The sequence below is a fragment of the Scleropages formosus genome, chromosome 2, assembly GCF_900964775.1.
Source record: "Scleropages formosus chromosome 2, fSclFor1.1, whole genome shotgun sequence".
Classification (NCBI taxonomy): Eukaryota; Metazoa; Chordata; class Actinopteri; order Osteoglossiformes; family Osteoglossidae; genus Scleropages; species Scleropages formosus.
The window spans coordinates 4,984,994-5,005,512 of record NC_041807.1 but is presented as its reverse complement, the minus strand read 5'-3'; the positions used below and the strand labels follow the sequence as shown (position 1 = coordinate 5,005,512).

The window sequence follows — 20,519 nt, the reverse complement described above, 5'->3', positions numbered from 1 at the left end:
TCACCTATGTACTCTATCTAGTTCGCTACAAGTGTAATTTCCCTGGAGCTGCTCATGTGCCTGTTGCTCATCTTGTAAGCCTTTAACCATGTTTCTTGTGTGTCTTGGTAAGCCATTAGCACTCTTGTCACCTGTCTCACCAGCTGTGTGGAGAAGGGCCATGAATTCCACTGAAACTCTAAAGCTTTCCATGGTTCTGCCTGAGAATTGACCCTTGTAAATGTGTACAGGTGGTCCCCGACTTATCATGGGGTTATGTTCCACGAAACCCACAGTAAGTTAAAAATATCGTAAGTCGGAAATGCATTTGATACACCTAATACACACCTCTGCGTGACAGACTGGGAGATGTGGATTGCTGCTTCCCAGCATCGTGAGAGAGTATTGCTCCACATTTCGCTTGCCTGGGGGGAAAAAAAAAATCTAAATTCAAAATTCGAAGTACGGTTTCTGCTGAATGTGTCTCGCCAGCTCACCATCATAAAGTCAAAAAAATCATAAGTTGAACTATCGTAAGTCAAGGAGAATTTATATTCTGTCACTGTAGACCATCGGAACCATAAATATGGGTATTGCAGGTACTGAGTCAGCAGTTGGATCCCCCCAAGTGGGCCTGCTTTTTGTCAGTAGGTCTCACCGGACAGGAGCCTTGTGGAAACTGGTTCGGAAGGGCAAAAGAAGGGATGTTTCTGTGCATGGATAAAAAAGATTCACTTTTCACATGATATAAATCATTGGCAGAGTAATGCTTCATACCTATGCCAATTGACTGCAATTAACTGCAGCCCCAGTTCATACCAATTCTGCTTCCCTTTATAAATGCGTCCACTGCACCTGTAATGAGCAAATCTGAGCATCAGGTCTGGAAAACGGGGGTGTCAGTGACCAAATCGAGGGCGTTCACCCTCTGGAGGCAGGTCACTTGGCCGACGTTGTGTCCCTTATCCAGTATGTAGGGTTTCAGCACATTATTTAGTCCATCTCATGGTTCACGGCACCTCTGTCTCAAACACATGCGCACTGTTGTTCTGGCCTGTGTTTGTGGTTTTTTTTTTTTTTTTTTTCTTGCTCTACACATAATAACCTGCATTATCAACACAGCACTAATAGTTTAATAAATGGCTTTCCATTCTCATGTTAATACAGCGTTTTGGAACACTGCAGTGCTGTGACTGTGTCTTCTGTTTGCAGTGGTAATGTATTCAGTGTGTGTGTGTGTGTGTGTGTGTGTGTGTGTGTGTGTGTGTGTGTGTGTGTGTGAGAGAGAAAGAGAGAACCCCCCCCTCGATCTCTCTTCTTTTGTTTTTCTTGCCCTGGCTCCTCGGTACGAAGGCTGCGGCAGGGGATTTCCTCGGTTAGCATGTGGTCATGTGACTGCAGAAGGGTGTGGTGTCTGTTCCAGGCTTGCTGTCCTTTGGGGGCACCAGCAGTGGAAAGAAAGGGAATCATATGTGCTTGCCTCTGATCTCTGATGCAAAAGGGTAAAAAAAAAAAAAAAGTCACAAGCAGAGCGCTCGTCCTGAGGTCGTCTTCAGCTACAAGAAACGCCTGCAGAGCCAGCATTGTAATTATTAGTTTTGGCTTGTTTGCTTGTCCTTCGTGACCTTGGACTTCCTGATTGAAGATGCTTTGCTCAAAGCCTGCATGCAGACAAGAACACAGCAACATAAAGAATGTTTACACACCACCCCGAAAGGCTTTCTTCTGTGTTTTAAGTGTTACTTTGTGCACCATAAACAGCGATTCACCTTGATTTATACAGTATAGTCTTGCTCAGGTGGCAAGATATGGGCTCTTCCGACCTTCTTAATTTTAACACGATATGAGAATGTGTTTCTTAGCATACGGGCAGTGTGAGAGAAGAGCTGCACTAGACCACTGTTTAATTTTGCACCCGACTAAGCAGTTTGATTAAGTGGACGTGCCCTGCGGAGGGGCGGGGCTGGAACTGAGCCCGGGGTCGTGGGCGTGTCTGGCTGGCCGGGGCTGTTTGGTGCAGTGTGTGGGCTGTGATGGAACTCTGGAGCGAGCTCCGCATTGCCCACGTTAGTATGCAGGGCAGGTGTGTCTGCGGTGCTAAACAGGCTGCATCACAGCCATCGTCCCACACCCTACCCCCACCCTCCCACCATGCTGGAACTTTACATCTCTCCCCCTGGAGATGTCTGCTGCCCCCCCCTTCATCTTTTTGTCTCTTTCCTTTGCCCCAGTGCCTGCTCCTGATCCTGCCCACATTCGCTTCCTTCGCCATTTATGACTCCTTTGCTCTGTTGTGTTTAAAACAGCATGAGTCCATCCTTGTTCCCAACACCACTTTGCTATTATTCTGCTTTTTTCTCCTCTTTTTTTGTTTTTGTCATCTGTTTTGCCTTCCAGCCCTTCATGTCTCCCCACAAAGCCTTCCGCCCCAGTCAGATTCCATGACAGCTGATGAATGAAAAGCAGAAACGTCAGAGAGCTGAATGGGGCTCTGTGCTTATCGGTGGTGAATGTCACTATGGTGGGGGGAGCAGAGGGAGCACAGAGCCTAGTTAGAGGCTATCGATCAACACACCATCCAGGGGGCTTTAGCCACATGCTCACTGATGCACTGTTCACTGAAGCTTGTAATAAATCAAATCTGGCGTCCATGCTCTGTGTAGCATCGAGCTGTTGCTTTGCCTATTAAAAAAGGAAGCTTTTCACCAGTTGCTTCTGTGGATGTTGCTCCACCTGTCACTTTTGTGCAAAATGTTGTACATATATCAACTATGCAGCAAATACTCAGGCTAACATCAGTGTGTTATTTCACAGACTTGTCCTTTGAACAGCCCACTACTAATTGACAAGGGTTGTTTGTCCCGAGGGCAATGACAGGCCTGTCACTTCACCCCAGAGCCCTAGGGAAGTCTGTCTAAGCTAAGTGCAACAAACAGCTCTGTGTGCATGGAGATCCTGCTCCAGCACAGAGGAGCTCTTGCCATAAATGCCATGGGTTTTTTCAGGGTTTTCGCTTCATTATTCAGGGCAGGGGAGCAGCTCTGTGCACTGCATTGATCTCTGTGTAGGAGGAGTTTGGCCACTCGTTTCTTGCCACCCTCTGCCAGTGGGCCAGAGGGCTAGAGGAGGGGTGGCGGGTGGGGAACAGATGGAGTCCTCCCTTCCATCTGCTTCCTGGATCTGAGCTTGAATTCATCTCTCACTCAAGCCTTCTTCCTCTACACACTTTAGCATTGCAAGAGGCTCCGAACACAGTGGGTTAGAGCAACACGTCTTACTTGATGAAGTGCTTATCCAGCCCTTACCGTTGCTTGCATGACATTAACACATCAAAGCAAAGTGCCCAGTCATCCCCGTTTTCTTGTTTCTACTCCCAAGGGTGTCACTCTTATAGCATTTTGTCTCCCCTCTGGGAACAGGAGAAATACCTGCAGTGAAACCTTTGCCTTGCTGCATTTCTTCGATGGGTAATGAGGCTTCATTAGTCTCCTGTAGTGGAGGTGAGGGTCAGATGTGGCCCAGATTATATGGCTTAACTAAGAACAAAAATCTTTGAGCCCCCTGCCACTTCCACTCTACTGCTATAGCTGAAGTCCCTGCATCTGTTTTATTAACTGCATATGAAAATCAAATCAGGGAGGACATGTATACTTTTTGTATACACACACACACACACAATCCTCACTGTTGGTGGGGGTTAGGTTCCTAGAAAAAACCCCCAAATACGGAAAACGCAAATACGAAATCATTGATCTTATGGGAAAAGGGGGTTAGTTTCCTGTGGGTTCACCATACACTTTCTACCTATCACGATAAACTCATCATTTTGTGTACCCTTCCTGTAAAACAGTTTACTTACTGTATTTTGCATGTCATACATTCATTCCTTTGTGATGGTACAGTATGTACCGCTTTTTTGGTTTACCAGAATTCACTCACTCATCCATTCACTCCACTGTCACTACTCGTGCACTCATCCATTAGCAATGAGGCTCATCACAGTATTTTTTCACTTGGGCACACTTGGCAACCCACTTTTACATGCACTATGCTTAGATGCCATTATTAATTTAAAAAATAAGCAAAAACAGTGTAAAACTTGGAAAAAAGAGGATGAGATGCTCTACAAACACAAGTGTTAAGAGCTGCGAGAACAAGGAAGCTGCCTATCCTTGCTTGAGTGGATCTGCGATGCTTTGTGGTAGGCGTCTCAATTTTTTGCTTGCTGCGTATTGCCATGAATAGCCGCGAGATGCCTGTGAATGGTCAGCAATGGGTTACGCTTTTTTTTGAGTGAATGGGTGAACCCAAGAACATGGAACATGTTGAGAGAGAAGGTAAAATGTGTGTGTGTATATGTATATGCACATGTATGCCTATACATTCTTTTATTATATAAAAGCAAATATGCACGTACAGTGGTTCTTGAAATTTTGTAAACTCTTTAGAATTTTCCCTATTTCTGCATAAAAACCTAAATCTAGATAAAAAGAACCCAGCTGAACAAATGAGACAAAAACAACTTGTTTGTTTATTGAGGAAGCTAATCCAATGTTACATATCTGTGTGTGGCAAAAGTATGTAAACCTCAAGGATTATCAGTTCATTTCAAGGATAAATTGTTTCAGTCAATGGGAGGGCACTGAGGTGTGAGTCAGGAAGGCCCTGCCTTATTTAAAGAGCGGAAGTCTGGGGCTTCAGTGTTCACACTTCAGAGTCTGATCTTCACAACACAGATTTGTGGAAGTGTCATGGCTCAAGCAAAGGAGGTTTCTGAGGACCTAAGAAAAAGTTGTTGATGCTTAATAGGCTGGGAAGGTTACAAAACCATTTTTAAAGTATTTGGACTCACCATGAAGCAGAGTGTGTACAAATGGAGGAAATTCAACACCACTCTTATCCTCCCCAGGAGTGGTTGACCAACAAAGATCACACCAAGAGCAAGGCATGTAATAGTCCAGGAGTTCACAAAGAAACCCAGGGTAATGTCTACGGAACCAGAGGCCTCTCTTACATTGGCTAATGTCAGTGGTCATGAGTCCACCATCAGGAGAAAACTGAACAACAATGGTGCGCATGGAAGGGTTGCAGGGAGAAAGCCACTACTCTCCAAAATGAACATTGCTTCCTAGCTACAGTTTGCTAAAGATCGTGTGGATAAGCCAGACGGTTATTGGAAAAGTAGGGGGTGCGGTGGCACAGCGGGTTTGGCTGGGGCCTGCTCTCGGATGGGTCTGGATTTTGAGTCCTGGTTGGGGTGCCTTCAGACTGACTGGCATCCCGTCCTGGGTGTGTCCCCTCCCCCTCCAGCCTTTTGCCCTGTGTTGCTAGGTTAGGCTCCGGTTCACTGCGACAAGCGGTTTCAGACTCTGTGTGTGCGCTACTGGAAGAATGTTCTGTGGAGAGATGAGGCCAAAATAGAATTTTTTTTTATCTTGAATAAGAAACGTTATGTTTAGTGAAAGGCAAACACTGCATTCCAGCATAAGGACCTTATTGCATCTGTGAAATATGGTGGTGGCAGTATCATGGTTTGGGCCTGCTTTGCTGCCTCTGGACCAGGATGACTTGCCATCATTGGTGGAACTATGAATTCTGAATTGTACCAGCAAATTCTATAGGAAAATGTCAGGATTTCCATCTGTGAGCTGAAACTCAAGAGAAAGTGGGTCATGCAGCAAGACAACGGCCCTAAACACACAAGTCATTCTACCAAAGAATGGTGAAAGCAGAAGAAAAGGAATGTTTTTGAATGGGTGAGTCAAAGCCCTGACCTTAATCCTATAGAAATGTTCTGGAAGGACCTGAAGCAGGTAGTTTACGTAAGAAAGCCTACCAACATCCGAGTTGAAGCTGTTCTGTAAAGAGGAATGGATTAAAATTCCTCCAAGCCGATGTGCTGGACTGATCAACAGGTACTGGCAATGTTTAGTTGCAGTGATTACTGCATAAGGGGGTTATTAGTTATTGAAAGTAAAGGTTCACATACTTTTGCCGCACACAGATATGTAACATTAGATCACTTTTCTCAAAGAAATGAACACATATGTTTTTGTATCATTTAATTAGGTTCTCTTTATGTAGTTTTAGGAGTTTGAAAGTTTTAGGCCATATTTATGCAGGAATGGACAAAATTCTAAAGGGTTCACAAACTCTCAGGTACCACTGTATGCTTCTATTTTTTTTTTCCTGGGGAAAAAAGGCAAGTTAAGAAATAATGATTAATGAAGAAAATTAAAAAAAAAAATAAAAAAATAAAAAAAACAATGGATACGGAGCGCTGCAGAATGTGTAAACAAGTGTCTGCTGGTCAAACTTTGAGAGAGTGAGGAGTCTTCGTTATGTGCAAGTTCTGATTGTCTCATATTTCCAACATATGACAGCTCTCTTATGAAGGTGTGTTTTACAAATGTTTGTGCACATGTGTATTTGTGTATGTATATTTGCATCCATGGGTTTATGTATTTATACTTTTTTTTTTTTTTTAACGCTGTTACGCGTGTTCTCTAGTTTTAATGTTTATTTTGATACGTTTTTATTTTTCTTTCCCAAAAATAAGATTAATCTGTTTTGGTCATGGGGGCGTGGTGGCGTGGTGGCGCAGGGTTTGGCCCGGGTCCTGCTCTCCAGCAGGTCTGGGGGTTCGAGTCCCACTTGGGGTACCTTGTGACAGACTGGCATCCCATCCTGGGTGTGTCCCTTTCCCCTCCAGCTCTATGCCCTGTGTTGCCGGGTTAGGCTCCGGTTTGCCGCGACCCCCCTTTGGACAAGTGCTTTCAGTCTGTGTGTGTGTGTGTGTTTTGGTCATTGTTCCTGAAATCTCCTGTTTTGTTTGTTTCTCTGCCAGTGGGCTAAACATCCAAAATTCACATATTCCAAGGCACAAAGCTTGTACATCAGTGCTGTTTGTCAGCAGTGATGGGTTATGCAGTTAACATTGTTAAACTTGGAGCTGCACAACATCAAAGGTGACACAGCTGAAGTGTGTAAAATGACAATGCAAATTGTTCCTTGCAGGTTCAAGCAGTTAGACTGAGTGAGTGAACAGCCAGTCGGTTCTTCCACGCCATTTTTTTATCCGGCAAACGACCACAGCTTGGATGAAATTGTCATGAAGAGTTGTGTGTGTGCGTTGAGTGCAGCGCAGTGCTCCCACATGTGGAGCGATGGTGGAGAAAACCCTGGCGGATGAAGGACCGAGCCCTTTTGCAGCCCTTCCATCACACTTTGCCCAAATAGAGGGTCTATTCAAGGGAATAGGATCAGTTAGATCCTGTACTCATTAGATCTGAGGTTACTCATATGAACAGGATGACAGACAGTGTTGATGCAGACGCAGGATAGATGTGTGTTCATCATTTTGAAGCAGGGAAGCTTGTGATGTCACTGTGTAAAGCCAGAGAGAAAGAAAACAGGCAATAATGCACATTTTAGTATCACATTTTTAGTATTTAGTTTGAGTTAGTTGACACCAAAGATACCATATAAACTGCATCACACAAAAAGCAAACTGCAGAGGTCTCGACCAAGAGCTCCCCGTCACGTGTTCCTTATGGCTGCAGAAAAGTGTGAGAACGGAGCTCACCGCCAGCAGTAGGACCTACCTTTGAAAACAATGAGGTTAGGGTTAGGGTTGGTAGGGTGGGCTTCCTGGTGTCACCGGACATTTCCGACCTCTTTGTGGCAGGGAGCTCAAGTGGAAATGCTGATCCCACTTCCCCAAATCTTGCATAACTGCTTTTTCTATTGTTCCAGCCACTGAAAATGAGTGTTGATTGCCCCCCCCCCCCCCCCGTTTCCCTCAGGCCATTGGAAGCTGGATGCAGAGGCTTCCTGTGCAGCCAAACCCACATGTGATTTGAGAGTTTTGTTTGCGTCGCAGTTTGGCCCCTGGACACCTTGCAGTTGTTTCTTATCTTCAAGAAGCTTCCCCTCGTATGTTACCTTCATTCATCGTCTGTGTCTGCTTGTAGCGAAAGCCTTCTGTGCAAAGAAGCATATGTTTGGAGATTGTTCTTGAAATGTGTAAATGCCAAAGTGAGGATTAAAAACTTGAGAGCTGAGGGTGGGAGAGGATGCTGTGCAGCATTTGTCAGTAAAGTCTTTGGCAGCAGTCTTGTAATAATGATGCAGCATCACTTCGTGAGTCACAGAGTACAGTACTAATAACCTATTGCATCCCACATTAATATTGACTGTGTAGTATTTGTCCTTTTAAATCCACACAAACTATTGCTGTGTTTGTGTGTCTGTAGCACACAACGAGCTTATGATGGAATGTACATTATTCTTATTGTCTCAAATAATGTACATGTGATGGAATGTACATTATTCAGTTTGAAATGGTTTCTTTACCCACAAAGTATTTTTAAAGTCACAAGTCATTAGTGACACTGTTCACGATCCCCCCCAGGCAAACAGTGACATTTTACAAGTTGCCATGGGACAGCTGATAGTGTACTGGTTAACCCTGCTGCCTTTGGAGCCAAAGGTCCCAAGTCTGAATCTCTTCTCCAGCTGTAGTACCCTGGAGTAATGTACTTACTTAGAATAGTTCCAGTAAAATTCCCTGGCTGTAGAAATGGGTAAATAATTGTCGGTAGGTTAGCAGTGTAAGTTTCTTTGGATAAGAGCGTCAGCTGGACATATCCTGAAAATGTGCTTAGCCTAAGATGCTAAGAGCTGTGAGAGATGGATTGTCTTCCTGAAAGGTTTGTCTGCAAAGTACCATTTTACAACTATTTGATGTTTAAAGGGCGGCACGGTGGCACAGCGAGTAGCACTGCTGTCTCAGCACTTGGGTGGCGCGAGAGGACATGGGTTTGATCCCTGCTCAGTCTGTGTGGAGTTTGCATGTTCTCCCCATGTCTGTGTGGGTTTCCTCTCACAGTCCAAAGATATGCTGTTCAGGTTCACCCATAGTGTGTGAGTGACAGAGAGTGTGTTCCACTGATGTATGGATGAGTGACCCATTGTAAGTAGTGTATCTAGCAGTGCAAGTCACCTTGGTGAATAAGGTGTGTGAGCTGATAACACTATAGAGTTCACTGGAAGTTGCTTTGGAGAAAAGCATCTGCTAAATGAAGTAATGTAATGTGTAATAATACATTAATGCAGTGCAGCCTGCTAGCAGTTGCATTGTTCACTAGGAAGTGCTACTGGCCTCAGTCTTCCCAAAGTGCCATTGCAGCAGATCTGTGCTCTAATTGGGAGCAATGGGAGCAAAGCCTCTTTGCTCTTCAGTTGCCGAATCATATTTGAGTTAGTGTGGAAACTAGAATTAAAGAAATCATATTTCCAAAACTGAAACATAGTTCAAAACCATCTGTCAGTTGGATGTTTTACACCCAAGGACCACTGCTACAAGGCAGAATTTGGCCAGAATTTAATTGTTGTGCACTGCATTTAAGTGGACAGCCAAACAACTTGGAGACTTTGATTGGCTCTTAGCAGTGAACATCAGCGATGATGCTGTATGTCATGGCATTTGTGCTGATGGAAGGGTCTACTGTGTAACGACTGAAAAACCACAAGCCTGCCATCACTGCCTTCGTGTTCAATTACACACACACACACACACACACACACACACACACACACACACAGACAGTACCAGTGTCTGAGTACAGTTTGGGCAGTACCTGGGCAGAAAGGAAAGCAAAACAATCAAGATTCCCTCAATATTTTGGAATTGCTGCAGAAGAGCCTGGAAAATGTTGGTTGGTTTCTTGACTCAAAACTTTTTAGCCTAATACCTCATGAAAAAGAAAGCAAAAAACTCATTTATAGTATGTGTACTCACACTTTGTGAATTGTAAATATGTTTGTACTGTTTACCTTGTATGTTCTTTATACCATACATGCTTTATTTCTTTTACCTTGTGATCCACATATTACACTACATTGTGCTGTTTAGAAATCTGTTGACACCAGACGTTAATTCTCTTGACTTTCAGTTGTGTGTTTTTTTTTTTTTGTTCCTTTTCTCCATGGCCAGTAGTCATACTTATAGCTTTAATAACTGCATGGATACTGTATTACTCTGCTATATAGTCAACGGTCTTATTTGTCTAATCCTTTTCTTCAGCACTCACGGTGTAAGAAAAGCTCTATAAAAATAAATTTAAATTGAATTGAAATTTAAATTTTTATAGGATTTTTAAGCAAATGCATGTGTGTGATATACAGTGTACCAAAAGTACAGTAGTCTGTACATAAGTGTTTATTTACACAGATCTGATTCCTTCTTTCAGTGGTCAGGGTGTGTGTTTTATACTGAGGTTGTAGCAAATTATTTTCCATTTTAATGTTACCTCTTGATTAAAATTCAAATATTATTACTAGATGCCCTGGTTTAGTTTTTGCATTTATTATTGAAATACTTTAGTGAATGTTACCATGCGTTTAAGACAAAAGTTCTCGCTGTAAGGAAACATGCTGTTTCTGACCTTTGTCAGTTACTGCATATGTTGTTATTGTATGACATTAACCAGATGGATTAACTTTATCCGCATGACATCTTGTTGGTGAATTTTCTACACATTGCAACCCGCTCCAGTATGCTGGCATGGTCTTCTTATCTGTGTCTTGTCACTGTCATTCTGTCTGTGCTGTGGAAGTTTTGTCACCAGAACAAATTCCTTGTATGTGTTAACATATTTGGCAATGAAGCTCATTCTGATTCATGTTGGAGTACACCAATGTCAATGTGACTTCACATCATGTCATACAAGTATTCAGACTCTATGTGTTTACGTTTACACCTCTTTCTTTTTTGTTATACTGTTGCTAAAAGTTGTCTTTTTTTCCTTGCAGATATTTGAAACTGAGGAGATGCTGAAGATACGTCCCATCTTTTGGTAGGGCTTGCTGCTGCCACTGTACAATGCACTTTATGACTTTACTTTAAACTTTTACTCTGGAAATCCTACCACAGCTTATCTTTGCTATTGTACCTTACAGCAAGAGTATTTTTAATGAATGAATGAGTGAATGAATTAATTCCTTCATTCATTAATCAATCGGTCAATTAAGCAGCCACCCTCAGTTGCAGTTCCAGTTCTTGTAGGAAATAACACTGAGAAGTGTCAGCCTTTTAGAAGAAGAAAGGTTCATATGAAGCTTTTCTCAGGCACTCTACAAAAGAAGTGGAACTCTTGACTGTTATCACTATTTGCGCTTTTCAATTGTAAATAATACTACTACGCTATAACTGAGCACAAGGGACTCTCCAGAAGAGCGACCTATCCAAGATGGCCAACAACACTGCAGACCACCTGCCAGGGAACTCGGTCTCAGAGGGCAACCATGACACCGACTTTGGCTGCACTGTGATGGAGCTCCGGCAGCTGATGGAGCTTAGGGGAAGTGAAGCCGTCAACAAGATTGGGAGCAGCTATGGAGATGTGCAAGGCCTATGCCGCAGGCTGAAGACTTCCCCCATTGAGGGTAGGGGACCTGCTGGAGCTCCATTTTGTTAATGCCTGCTAATTCAGTGTTCTGCCAGTTCTCTTGAAGAAATGTCATTTCTAGTGTTTGGATGGATGAGTGAAATTTTAAGTTTTAACTTAATTGGGTGGGGATCAGTTAGTTTAAGACTGAGCACCAGGGGGTTTTTGAAATCAATGAATGTTGTCTTCTTATTTAAGATATGAGAATAGATGAAGCTCATTTTATTAAGTTTATATCCTCATTTATGCATCACTATCTAAATGTGAAAATTGATTGGAAAGATCTCGGATAGATCTTAGGATGTCAAATGAACACATTTACAAATGTTTGAAGAACAAAAAACTGTGCTGTCTTCAGCTGGCACAGAATTTTCGTAGACCTGACCATATTTGTATTTATTTTATGTTCTCAGAGCTTGAGTTTTAAAAAAAAAAAAAAAATTAATTTCTATGAAAACCATTCGCTCCTCTGACCTTTGTAAGAGGCCACATAATATATGGCCCTTTCAAGTTGATTCCAGCAGTGGAATTTGTTCCACACCGTTCCCGAATTACTTCATACATTGTTACTCTGTTCCATTTAGTAATCAAGGGACAGCTGTACAGACGTCCCCCACAAGACAAATTACTCATTTTAATGAAGGAACCGTAATTATGTTTTCCCTTTTGCCCTTAAATGGAGGAGTGGGTGGGAAAAAAACAAGCAATATTGAAGTGAGATTAAATAAGCCTCTGCGGCGATGTACAAATGATGAACTGAGAACATTACTGATTTTAAGAAAACAACATTTCTCCTCCTGTTTTATGTTGATGGCATTCCGAGGTGGCGCTGTGTATGCCCGCCTCTTCACAAATGGTTGTTGTGAATTCAAGAAGGTGCTCGCAACTGCTTGTTATGCATTAACACCTAAGCAGCGTTCCCCAGTCGCAGTCTTGTACACGACACTCCACTTCAGTACATTACTTTCTGGGTGGCTTGGACAGTCCCTGTTGTTCGCAAGCCTGTCCACTGCGCTGAGAAGTGGTACTAGCTACTCAATGTGTCCTCCTCCTGTGCATACCGTGGAATTCACTCCGAGGTCTTTGTTCATTTCACTGAACACCTTGTTGTATTCATTCTGCATTAAAGGCAGCAGGGCTTGAACCAGTTGGGATGAGAGGTGACTCTCCTTTCAAAGGCATTTGTCCAGCCATCCTCATCAGACAGATGAGCATATGGTATTTTATTCATGTAACACCCAACTGGCCAAGTCGCAGTCAGCTAGTCAGTATGTAATGTGATGTAACACCGACTTGAAGCTGCATCTTCGCCATAGGACTTAGCATCTCTTTGGGATAAATCATACCTAGTGACGGCATACATTTAGCTGGCCCTCAGCATATAGCTCCTGTTTGTTTTGTAAATAACGGTTACAAAATTTACATTAAATTCCTCTGCACCCAGGCAAATTGGCTTCTGGAATCTGCACTTTTACATTATTGTGTTGCTGCGACTACAAACAGAACAGTAGCAGTCGGCTCTGGAGTCGGTACACAAAACATTCGCCTCTGACTCCTCAATTTATGGTACCTCCGACTCGGTAACCTAATAATTGCTTCTGACTTCACACTCCTGTAGGTGCATTTTTTTCAGAACCAGTAAAACTACAGATTTTTCCATCACATACTTTTTCACCATCATCATGTTCTACAACACACTGACATAGATATTTCCCTTCTGTTGTGATTGTAAAGTGTTCAAAAATTGCTAACTTTAAGTGTTTTTGCCATATAACAGGATGCAGTAAGTAAAACAACATTTATAAATTTATATGAAACGGGACTATTTGCTGACTTTTGCTCCCTAGCCTAGGCCCGAAAGTTGTACGTTATTTTGGGAGTCGACTTATCTGGTGAATATAGGCCTAAACCTGTATTACACCTCTAATTTTTGGGGGTTGACTAATATGCCAGATCAACTTACATGCTGGCATATACAGTACATTTAGTTGGAGTGGGTATGTTTTTACTGACTCAGACTCCAGTAACCCAATAATTGCTTCTGACTCTAAGGCACTGCCCAGAAGTGGCACATTATTTTGGGGGTTGACTTATCCGGCAAATGTACGTCTAAAACTATATTACACCTCTAATTTTTGGGGGTTGACTTGTTCGCCGGATCGACTTATATGCCGACATATACGGTAAGTCGGTACACTTTTACTGACTCTGACTCCATTAACCCAATAATTGCTTCCGACGCTACGACTTTGACCCCGCAGTACTGGTAGCAGTTGCAGAGTCTGTGAATGGTTTGTTTTATTTCTTTATAGTCTCATGGAACATTCCACACAAAAACAGTACCGACATACTGTATATCCCACCATAAAGCCTGTACCATCATAACAGAGACGAGGGGCTGTTGGTCCCATAAGATGCACAACAAAGAAAATGTTTTTCACTCACTGTTTATAAGTGCTTAGGCACAGTTAGAGCAGTCTGAAGCTTATTCCAGAAGTACAGGATGCCGGGCTAGGCAGCGTACAAATGGACCAAACCCCAGCCCTTTGCAGTGTAGCCACGCACAAACACTTGCACATTCACACACTATGAAGAGTTTGGAGTTACCCAAACATGTGTTTTTGAGCTCTGGGAGGAAAATAGACAAATATGGGTAGGACATGCAAACTCCTCACAGGCTGAGTGAGAAGCAATCCTTCATCCAGTCAAGCAGCCCAAGTGTTACGAGGCCCTGATGTTACCCATTGTGCCACTGCAGTGCTCGCAATGTTCTTCAGCATTGGAAAACTTTACGGAGCAAATGGGCTTCAGAGCAACATTTATGTAGCGTTTAGAACAAGGGGAAGGCCTTCCTGTTAGGACAGCCAAAGCATTTTTTCATTTCTCACAGGCAAGTCCACTACTCCATTTCCAGTAATCTTTGGCAGAAGATGAGCTGCAGAAGTAGTTCACAGCTTAGTGGGCCTCTCTCAGAGCTTCTGTCAAGTGACTTGTAGAGGATCTTCCTCTCCATGGATGGCACATACCTGGCGAAAATGATCAGATTAACAGTGGCCAGTGCTCTAGAGCATCTTACACTCACTCTATGTCAGAGACTGTTGAATAGGAATTATATACAGAGATAAAATGTTTCAGTCCCTTATTTTTTTTATAATCCATTTACTGCCAAATCATGTCTGAGTCTGTGTTGCTATGGTCATCATCCCAGATGAGGCAGCCAAACCACAAACTACATGGCCTTTATTTCTTCAAAAATGTGCTAAGACAATCTTCTGTGGAGCCCATGGTACTATTTCTCTTTACCCTGCACATGACAGAGGAGTCCCAGAAGGTTCCTGGCCCGGGGATTCTGTCTGTCAAGTGGTCAATCGCAAGCACTGCATGAGTCGTGTGCGGCATGTGTCGGCGAAAGGCGCAAACACCGGGTTGCTTTCAGGACTTGAAACGGCGGTGGTGAGTGTGTCATTGCTGGCAGAATGTTACAGCTCTCTACAAGAACCACAGAGGAACAGGTTACAGGGAAGGAAATGCTGAAAAGAGGACGTAAGATCTTCTGATGAGGTTGGAAGCTGGGCAGCGGGTCCAGAGACACTGCCCTGCCCGTCTCCACAGAGCTACACCAGTACTATCAAAGCTGAGGGACAGAGTGACTCTACTTCCTCAGTTTCCTTTCTTTGCATTGTTAGTATGCAGTGTGAAAACAGAAATGGTCATCTTCCCTATGAAAGATAATTATAAAATGAAATTGTGCAGCACAGGACAGATAATGGAAATTCATCCACTGGTATGAGGGTTTGGTTTGACATAGCACATATGGAAATTAATTAAACTTTAATGTCCTCATTCTTGTCAGCAGCATAGTATGTATAATTGTGCCTCTTGAGGCTAAAGTGATGAGTTAAAGTATGCCATTGTTTTTTCCCCTCTAGGCTAGCTCTATCAGCAACTAGTGACTCTCCCAAAGAAACAAACATCTCCTGTGAAAAAATCACTTCTGCTACCCTGTTGTCTTTCTTTACATTTTAATTTTTATTAATGTGTTGCTTAGCTGTGACTTACTGTACATGATATATTTAAACAGCTGGATATTTTACAGGAGAAATTCTGGGTAAATTCCTCATAGTGGGGAGTGGGGCTTATACAAGCGACCTTCACCTTACAATTCTTCGTGTTTCACCACTGCCGAACTTTCTGTTGAGTTCTTAATGGGACATCGTCATAATTTTATTCAAATTACACCTCAAAATATTTGAATTTTCACAGTAAGTACAATGTTGTTACAGTAAGGTAGCTTTTGATTTTATATTGGTAAAGCAAGTGCATTGACAGCTCAAAATAACTGAGTGTGAAGCCACACCTGTGCAAATCTGTGCAATTGGATAGCTGAAGTATGACACTTTACTGTTTGAGTATCCCTCTTCTTTCAAACAATGAACACACCCTCTTTCACTTGGGCCATGATATACTATAGGTATAATATTTAGGTATAATACTAGTTACCTAATGTTTTTCCATAGATTGCCATTTGGTATTTGATTTTTTTTTTTTTTTTTTTGAAAGCTCTAAACCAATATTTCATTCTTTTTATTTTTTTAATTACCATAGCAAAATTTAGTGGGGGAAAAAAAATGATTCGGTTTTCAACGTTTCCAAGATCAGGCTTCTTTGTTGCATAACGGTCGTCTTTTCAGTGGTGTAAACAACTCATTTTAGTGCAGCAGGTATGGTGGCATGTGACGCTGGTATTTGGACAAAACGAGATGAAGAGATATTGTGCGTCATCTTCAGATGTCTGCTCTTCAAGCAGATCTGACTACACTAAATGGTATCTATAGCAGTATGGTTAGGCTATGAGGAGACTGATTATAAGGAGTCCCACCCAGCAACCGTAATTCCTTTTTTTAATCAACATTTGTCATCAACACAATACAGTATTGTCTTGTACTGTGTCAAAAGTGTTCTGAGTGTGACCAAAGCAATGAGCTGTGTTTCAGGGTTAGGGTTAGGTGTAGTTTTTGACCCCTGCTACTTACTGTATTGTTCTTTTAGAATGGTGAACAAGGAAATGGATATTTGTGTGCCCCTATTTATAGTTTGCATATTTGTGTAATGCAAAACTGAGTGGCGGGGGGAAGACAATGTAAAAACAAATGGCATTGACAGCTTTAAGAGAAACTGATCAGTGACTTGAACATAGCACATATTGGCAAAACACAAAGTAAAGTGTGATTATTGTACTGGTTCTTTCGGACAAGAGGACACAGACTCAAAGATGGTAGTTTTAACTTTTATTAAAACGGTGCGAGAGTGATACCATACTGTTAAACACTCATAACCAGCGCTGGTCAGACATCTCAGTGTTTACCACGGTATGTTGTGTTAGCTGTAAGCAAGACAAGTTGCTAGGTACGAGAGGCATGGCCTATCATGTCGGTATTAGGGTGTGTGCACATGGGTGAGTGCCACAACCAGTTCTCGTGTTTTAGCTTCCTATTGATGAAAGAGCTGATTCAAGACAAAAAGTGAACTGCACAAATGGCTGCTTTTCTCCTTTTGAACACCCTTAGCGGATATGTTTTACTTACCTTTATTTACCTTGCTTAGTTTAGTTTGTCTTGGATTATATCCATGATGTTACACTTCAAATAAAGAAAATCACAAAAGCATAGATTGTATAGTTGGTGTGTGTGAATATGAAGTTAGTGGATCACTGAAGCTAAAAAGCTGTTAAGTGTAAATTTTTCAGTGCTGCTGAGGAGGGGGACTAGGGGGCTTGGGTTCTCATATGTACTGTATATAGACACCCCTTGCATTACACAAATAAACCATTCCTCAACCCCTTGCGTAAGTTGAAATTTATGTGTTAGATTCCCCCTCCATTACAGAGCCAAGCCTTCTCATTTCCTTCGCATTTGTTGCAAACACAGCTATAAATAAAAAAAAAAATACACAATGGAATTCTCTAATAAATGTCAGACATTAAATACTATATTATGACATAGGCCTAGTCAATTAAATAAATTTTTACATTTCTATGAAGCATAAATTTAATTAAAAAATAGACTACTGCATACTGTATCGGTTTGGTATTATACTGTGTGTGCTTACCTTATATCTAGTAGTATGCTGGCATGAAAGAGGGTGCTGCTGTTGCATAATTAATCATCTTCTGTCTCAATTATTGCACCTTGACATTTCTTCATTATTATTGTTGTTTTCATGATAGCTGTTCTTTTCATGTGCTCCCTTATACATGCAGCATCCTTCACTATCGTATTCACAGTCGATACAGCTAAACCTAGTTCCCGTGCTATAGACGATAATCTGTGTCCGCCTTCGTACGTTGTACGTTTGAGATGGTTCTTATTTTTCCTCAAGTGCACGTTTACCACCAGGAATTGTGAATAATGAAAAGGGTAGAAAATATGTGGGGGGAAAAAAGCACTGAACTAAGGAGAGGAGATGTGTTCACGGCCCAAAACACGTGGGAACTGAGAGGATGCGGCTTCCTGCCTTGTCTGGTTGTCCCAACTTACACTTAACGTATTTCAGATGTTTTGCGTAAAATAAAAACGCTATCCATAAATAATGTGTATGTTGGGGAATTTTTTACGTAAATCGAATTTACGTAAGTAGAAGTTTGTCTGTACAATGTTACCTTAAGTTTGGTATGAGTTAGTGAGTCAGAGTCAAGCCTTGTATAAGGTATAATTTTTTTTAAATTAAAATCATGCTGTGTGTATAGTTTGATTATACATGTGCTCCTTAATCCTTCTAAAATTTTATTCAAATTAAGTGTGTTTTTTGTTTCATTACCAGTGACTTGCACAGATGGTTTGATAGATTTACTGGATTAATTGGCTTAACACGTCTATATCTGACACAGATTGATGTATAATGGAATGATTAATAGAAATCTGGTTAAGGAAACAGCAGTGCCATTTCACTTTGGGCTGTCCCTACATCTGATTTGCATATGCACATGAATATGGGCTTAATATTTTTAGCATATAAGTGACTTTCATTTGACACAGATGGTTCTTCACATAGTCATATTGCAATGTACGATTATTTTCCACTTAATATGCTAAACAACGTAACATTAGCACAGTTGTTTTGACCAAGTGCAGGCACCCAATGAATAACCCACTGAATGGCTTCTCACAATTCTTGGAAACCATAATAAGACACGATGTAAACGCCTCATTGCTAGAAAATGGAAAGCAGCATGCATATGCCTTATTACGAAAATTAATCCAGTGTCAATATGAAGTTTTTTTTTCGCACAGAAATTGGACAATACCCTCACTAGTTTAAAAAAAAAAAAAAAAAAAAAAAAATAACCAGCCCTCAATGGTGCAAAAAAAAAAAAGGAGGCACCAAAATCTGCAAATCCCTCCTGCCAGTTCTTATGTCACATCGAAAGTCTAAATTGCTTTTTGAGGCATGATATACACACAGTTGCTGAAACCGCTTGTCCCAAGCGGGGTTGTGGTGAGCCAGAGCCTAACCTGGCAACACAGGGCGCAAGGCTGGGGGGGGAGGGGACACACCCAGGACAGGACGCCAGTCCATCACAAGGCACCCCACGCAGGACTCGAACCCCAGACCCACCGTAGAGCAGGACCCGGCCAAGTTTCAGCTCTTGACACACTTAATTACCCCTTAACCATAGTTCAGTAGATGTATAAGATCTGTACTTGTTTTGCAAATGTTTAGGGACAAAAGAGAATATCTTTTACGCCATCATTGTCACATTTGGTATGTTTATGGAATTTGGGCCAGAACATAGCACAATGGTTGTAGCTGTCGTTTTGCAATCAAAAGACACAGGTTTTTTTTAAGTCCCTGCTCTTGCTCTCGTACCTTTAAGCAAGGTACTTGCCCTGAATTGACATAGTAGAAATTACTCAGCTGTATGAATGGATAAATCATGTAAGTAGATTAATATATAAATGTAACATTGCAAGTTGCCTTGAAGAAAGGTGTCATAAATGATGGTTAATAATACTGAGTTTGTGCTTCCAAACACAAGTATTATTACCCACATTTTTTAGAGAGCTGGTAATACCAAACTAATGGAGCACAAGATGTTTTGTATTTATTTTCGATTTTACCAAATCATGTTATATACAAAGGCAGTCTTCGTTTGGTTGTTTATTGTTTGACTTGGTGATTCTTCTGCTTGACTTTTGCCACTGCAGGTGTGATTTGATGTTGGACAAAAGTAAATCAGTAAGCGATAAAGGATGTAGATGAACAGAAATTCTCTTTTCAAGCGCTGTGAATGTGTTGAAGTAGCTCACGACAGTTCTTTGTCTTCGATTTGGGGAAGGAGACGAGCTGTGAAAGACATGCAGACAGATTGCAGGTCACACAGTGAGCATTCACAGGTTTTCGTTGAGCTGGACTGTTCAAAAGTACTGCTCAACAGTATTAATACCCGATACCTGGAAACGGGTGGGTAGCTGAGTATATTTAGATCTGAGATATATTGCGTAATGCTTCTAATGATATATAGAAATAAGGCCTAAGTGAATAAATTAATAACAGAGAAAATCACTGTACTGACCCTTGGGGAGGTGAGAGAGACAGCTTGACCAACTTCGTATAATCTTCTTTATTTAATGCACGCCTTTGTCTAAAGTGACTATAAACCTGTTACAATAAACTGTAAACAATGATCTGTTAGAGACCATAATATGGAAGAACAATTTTCAGTAGGGAAACAAGTAAACTTAGAAGTGTCAATAATGTGAAACACCTGTTTTGGGCAGCGGAGTCACAGGACTGGCCGTGCTGTGTTTCATCAATTTCAACTGAGAGTAGCTGATGGGAATGTGTGTATGTTGTGTGTGTGCGTGCGTGCGGGTGGATGGGTGGGTGTAGGGGGTTGGCCTTGCAGCAAGTCATCTCAACGCGAGGCCTCTCAGCAACAGGCCCCTGTGTGTCTGCCACCCATGCGCTCACCAAGCGTAGCTCCTCTCTGCTGCTTTGGAGCACTGGAAAAAAGGGAAGCAGAAATGAAGCCTGAAGCATTATGGGAACGCCTTTTCCTGTCTCTTCCTGGGTTTTGTTAAGGTGGCTCTG

At 41.9% G+C, this 20,519-nt stretch overlaps 1 protein-coding gene across 3 annotated transcripts in view; it reads left to right on the top strand.

Moving 5' to 3' along the window:
- The window catches only part of atp2b4 (ATPase plasma membrane Ca2+ transporting 4), an 80,577-nt gene that overhangs the window by 19,138 nt on the left and 40,920 nt on the right, over window positions 1-20,519 (top strand). For all 3 annotated transcript variants that reach the window (XM_018758588.2, XM_018758589.2, XM_018758587.2), the window contains one exon: window positions 10,795-11,427. In XM_018758588.2, the coding sequence (XP_018614104.1) occupies window positions 11,232-11,427 (196 nt within the window). In that variant the 5' untranslated portion in view covers window positions 10,795-11,231. The remainder of the gene's footprint in view (window positions 1-10,794; window positions 11,428-20,519) is intronic.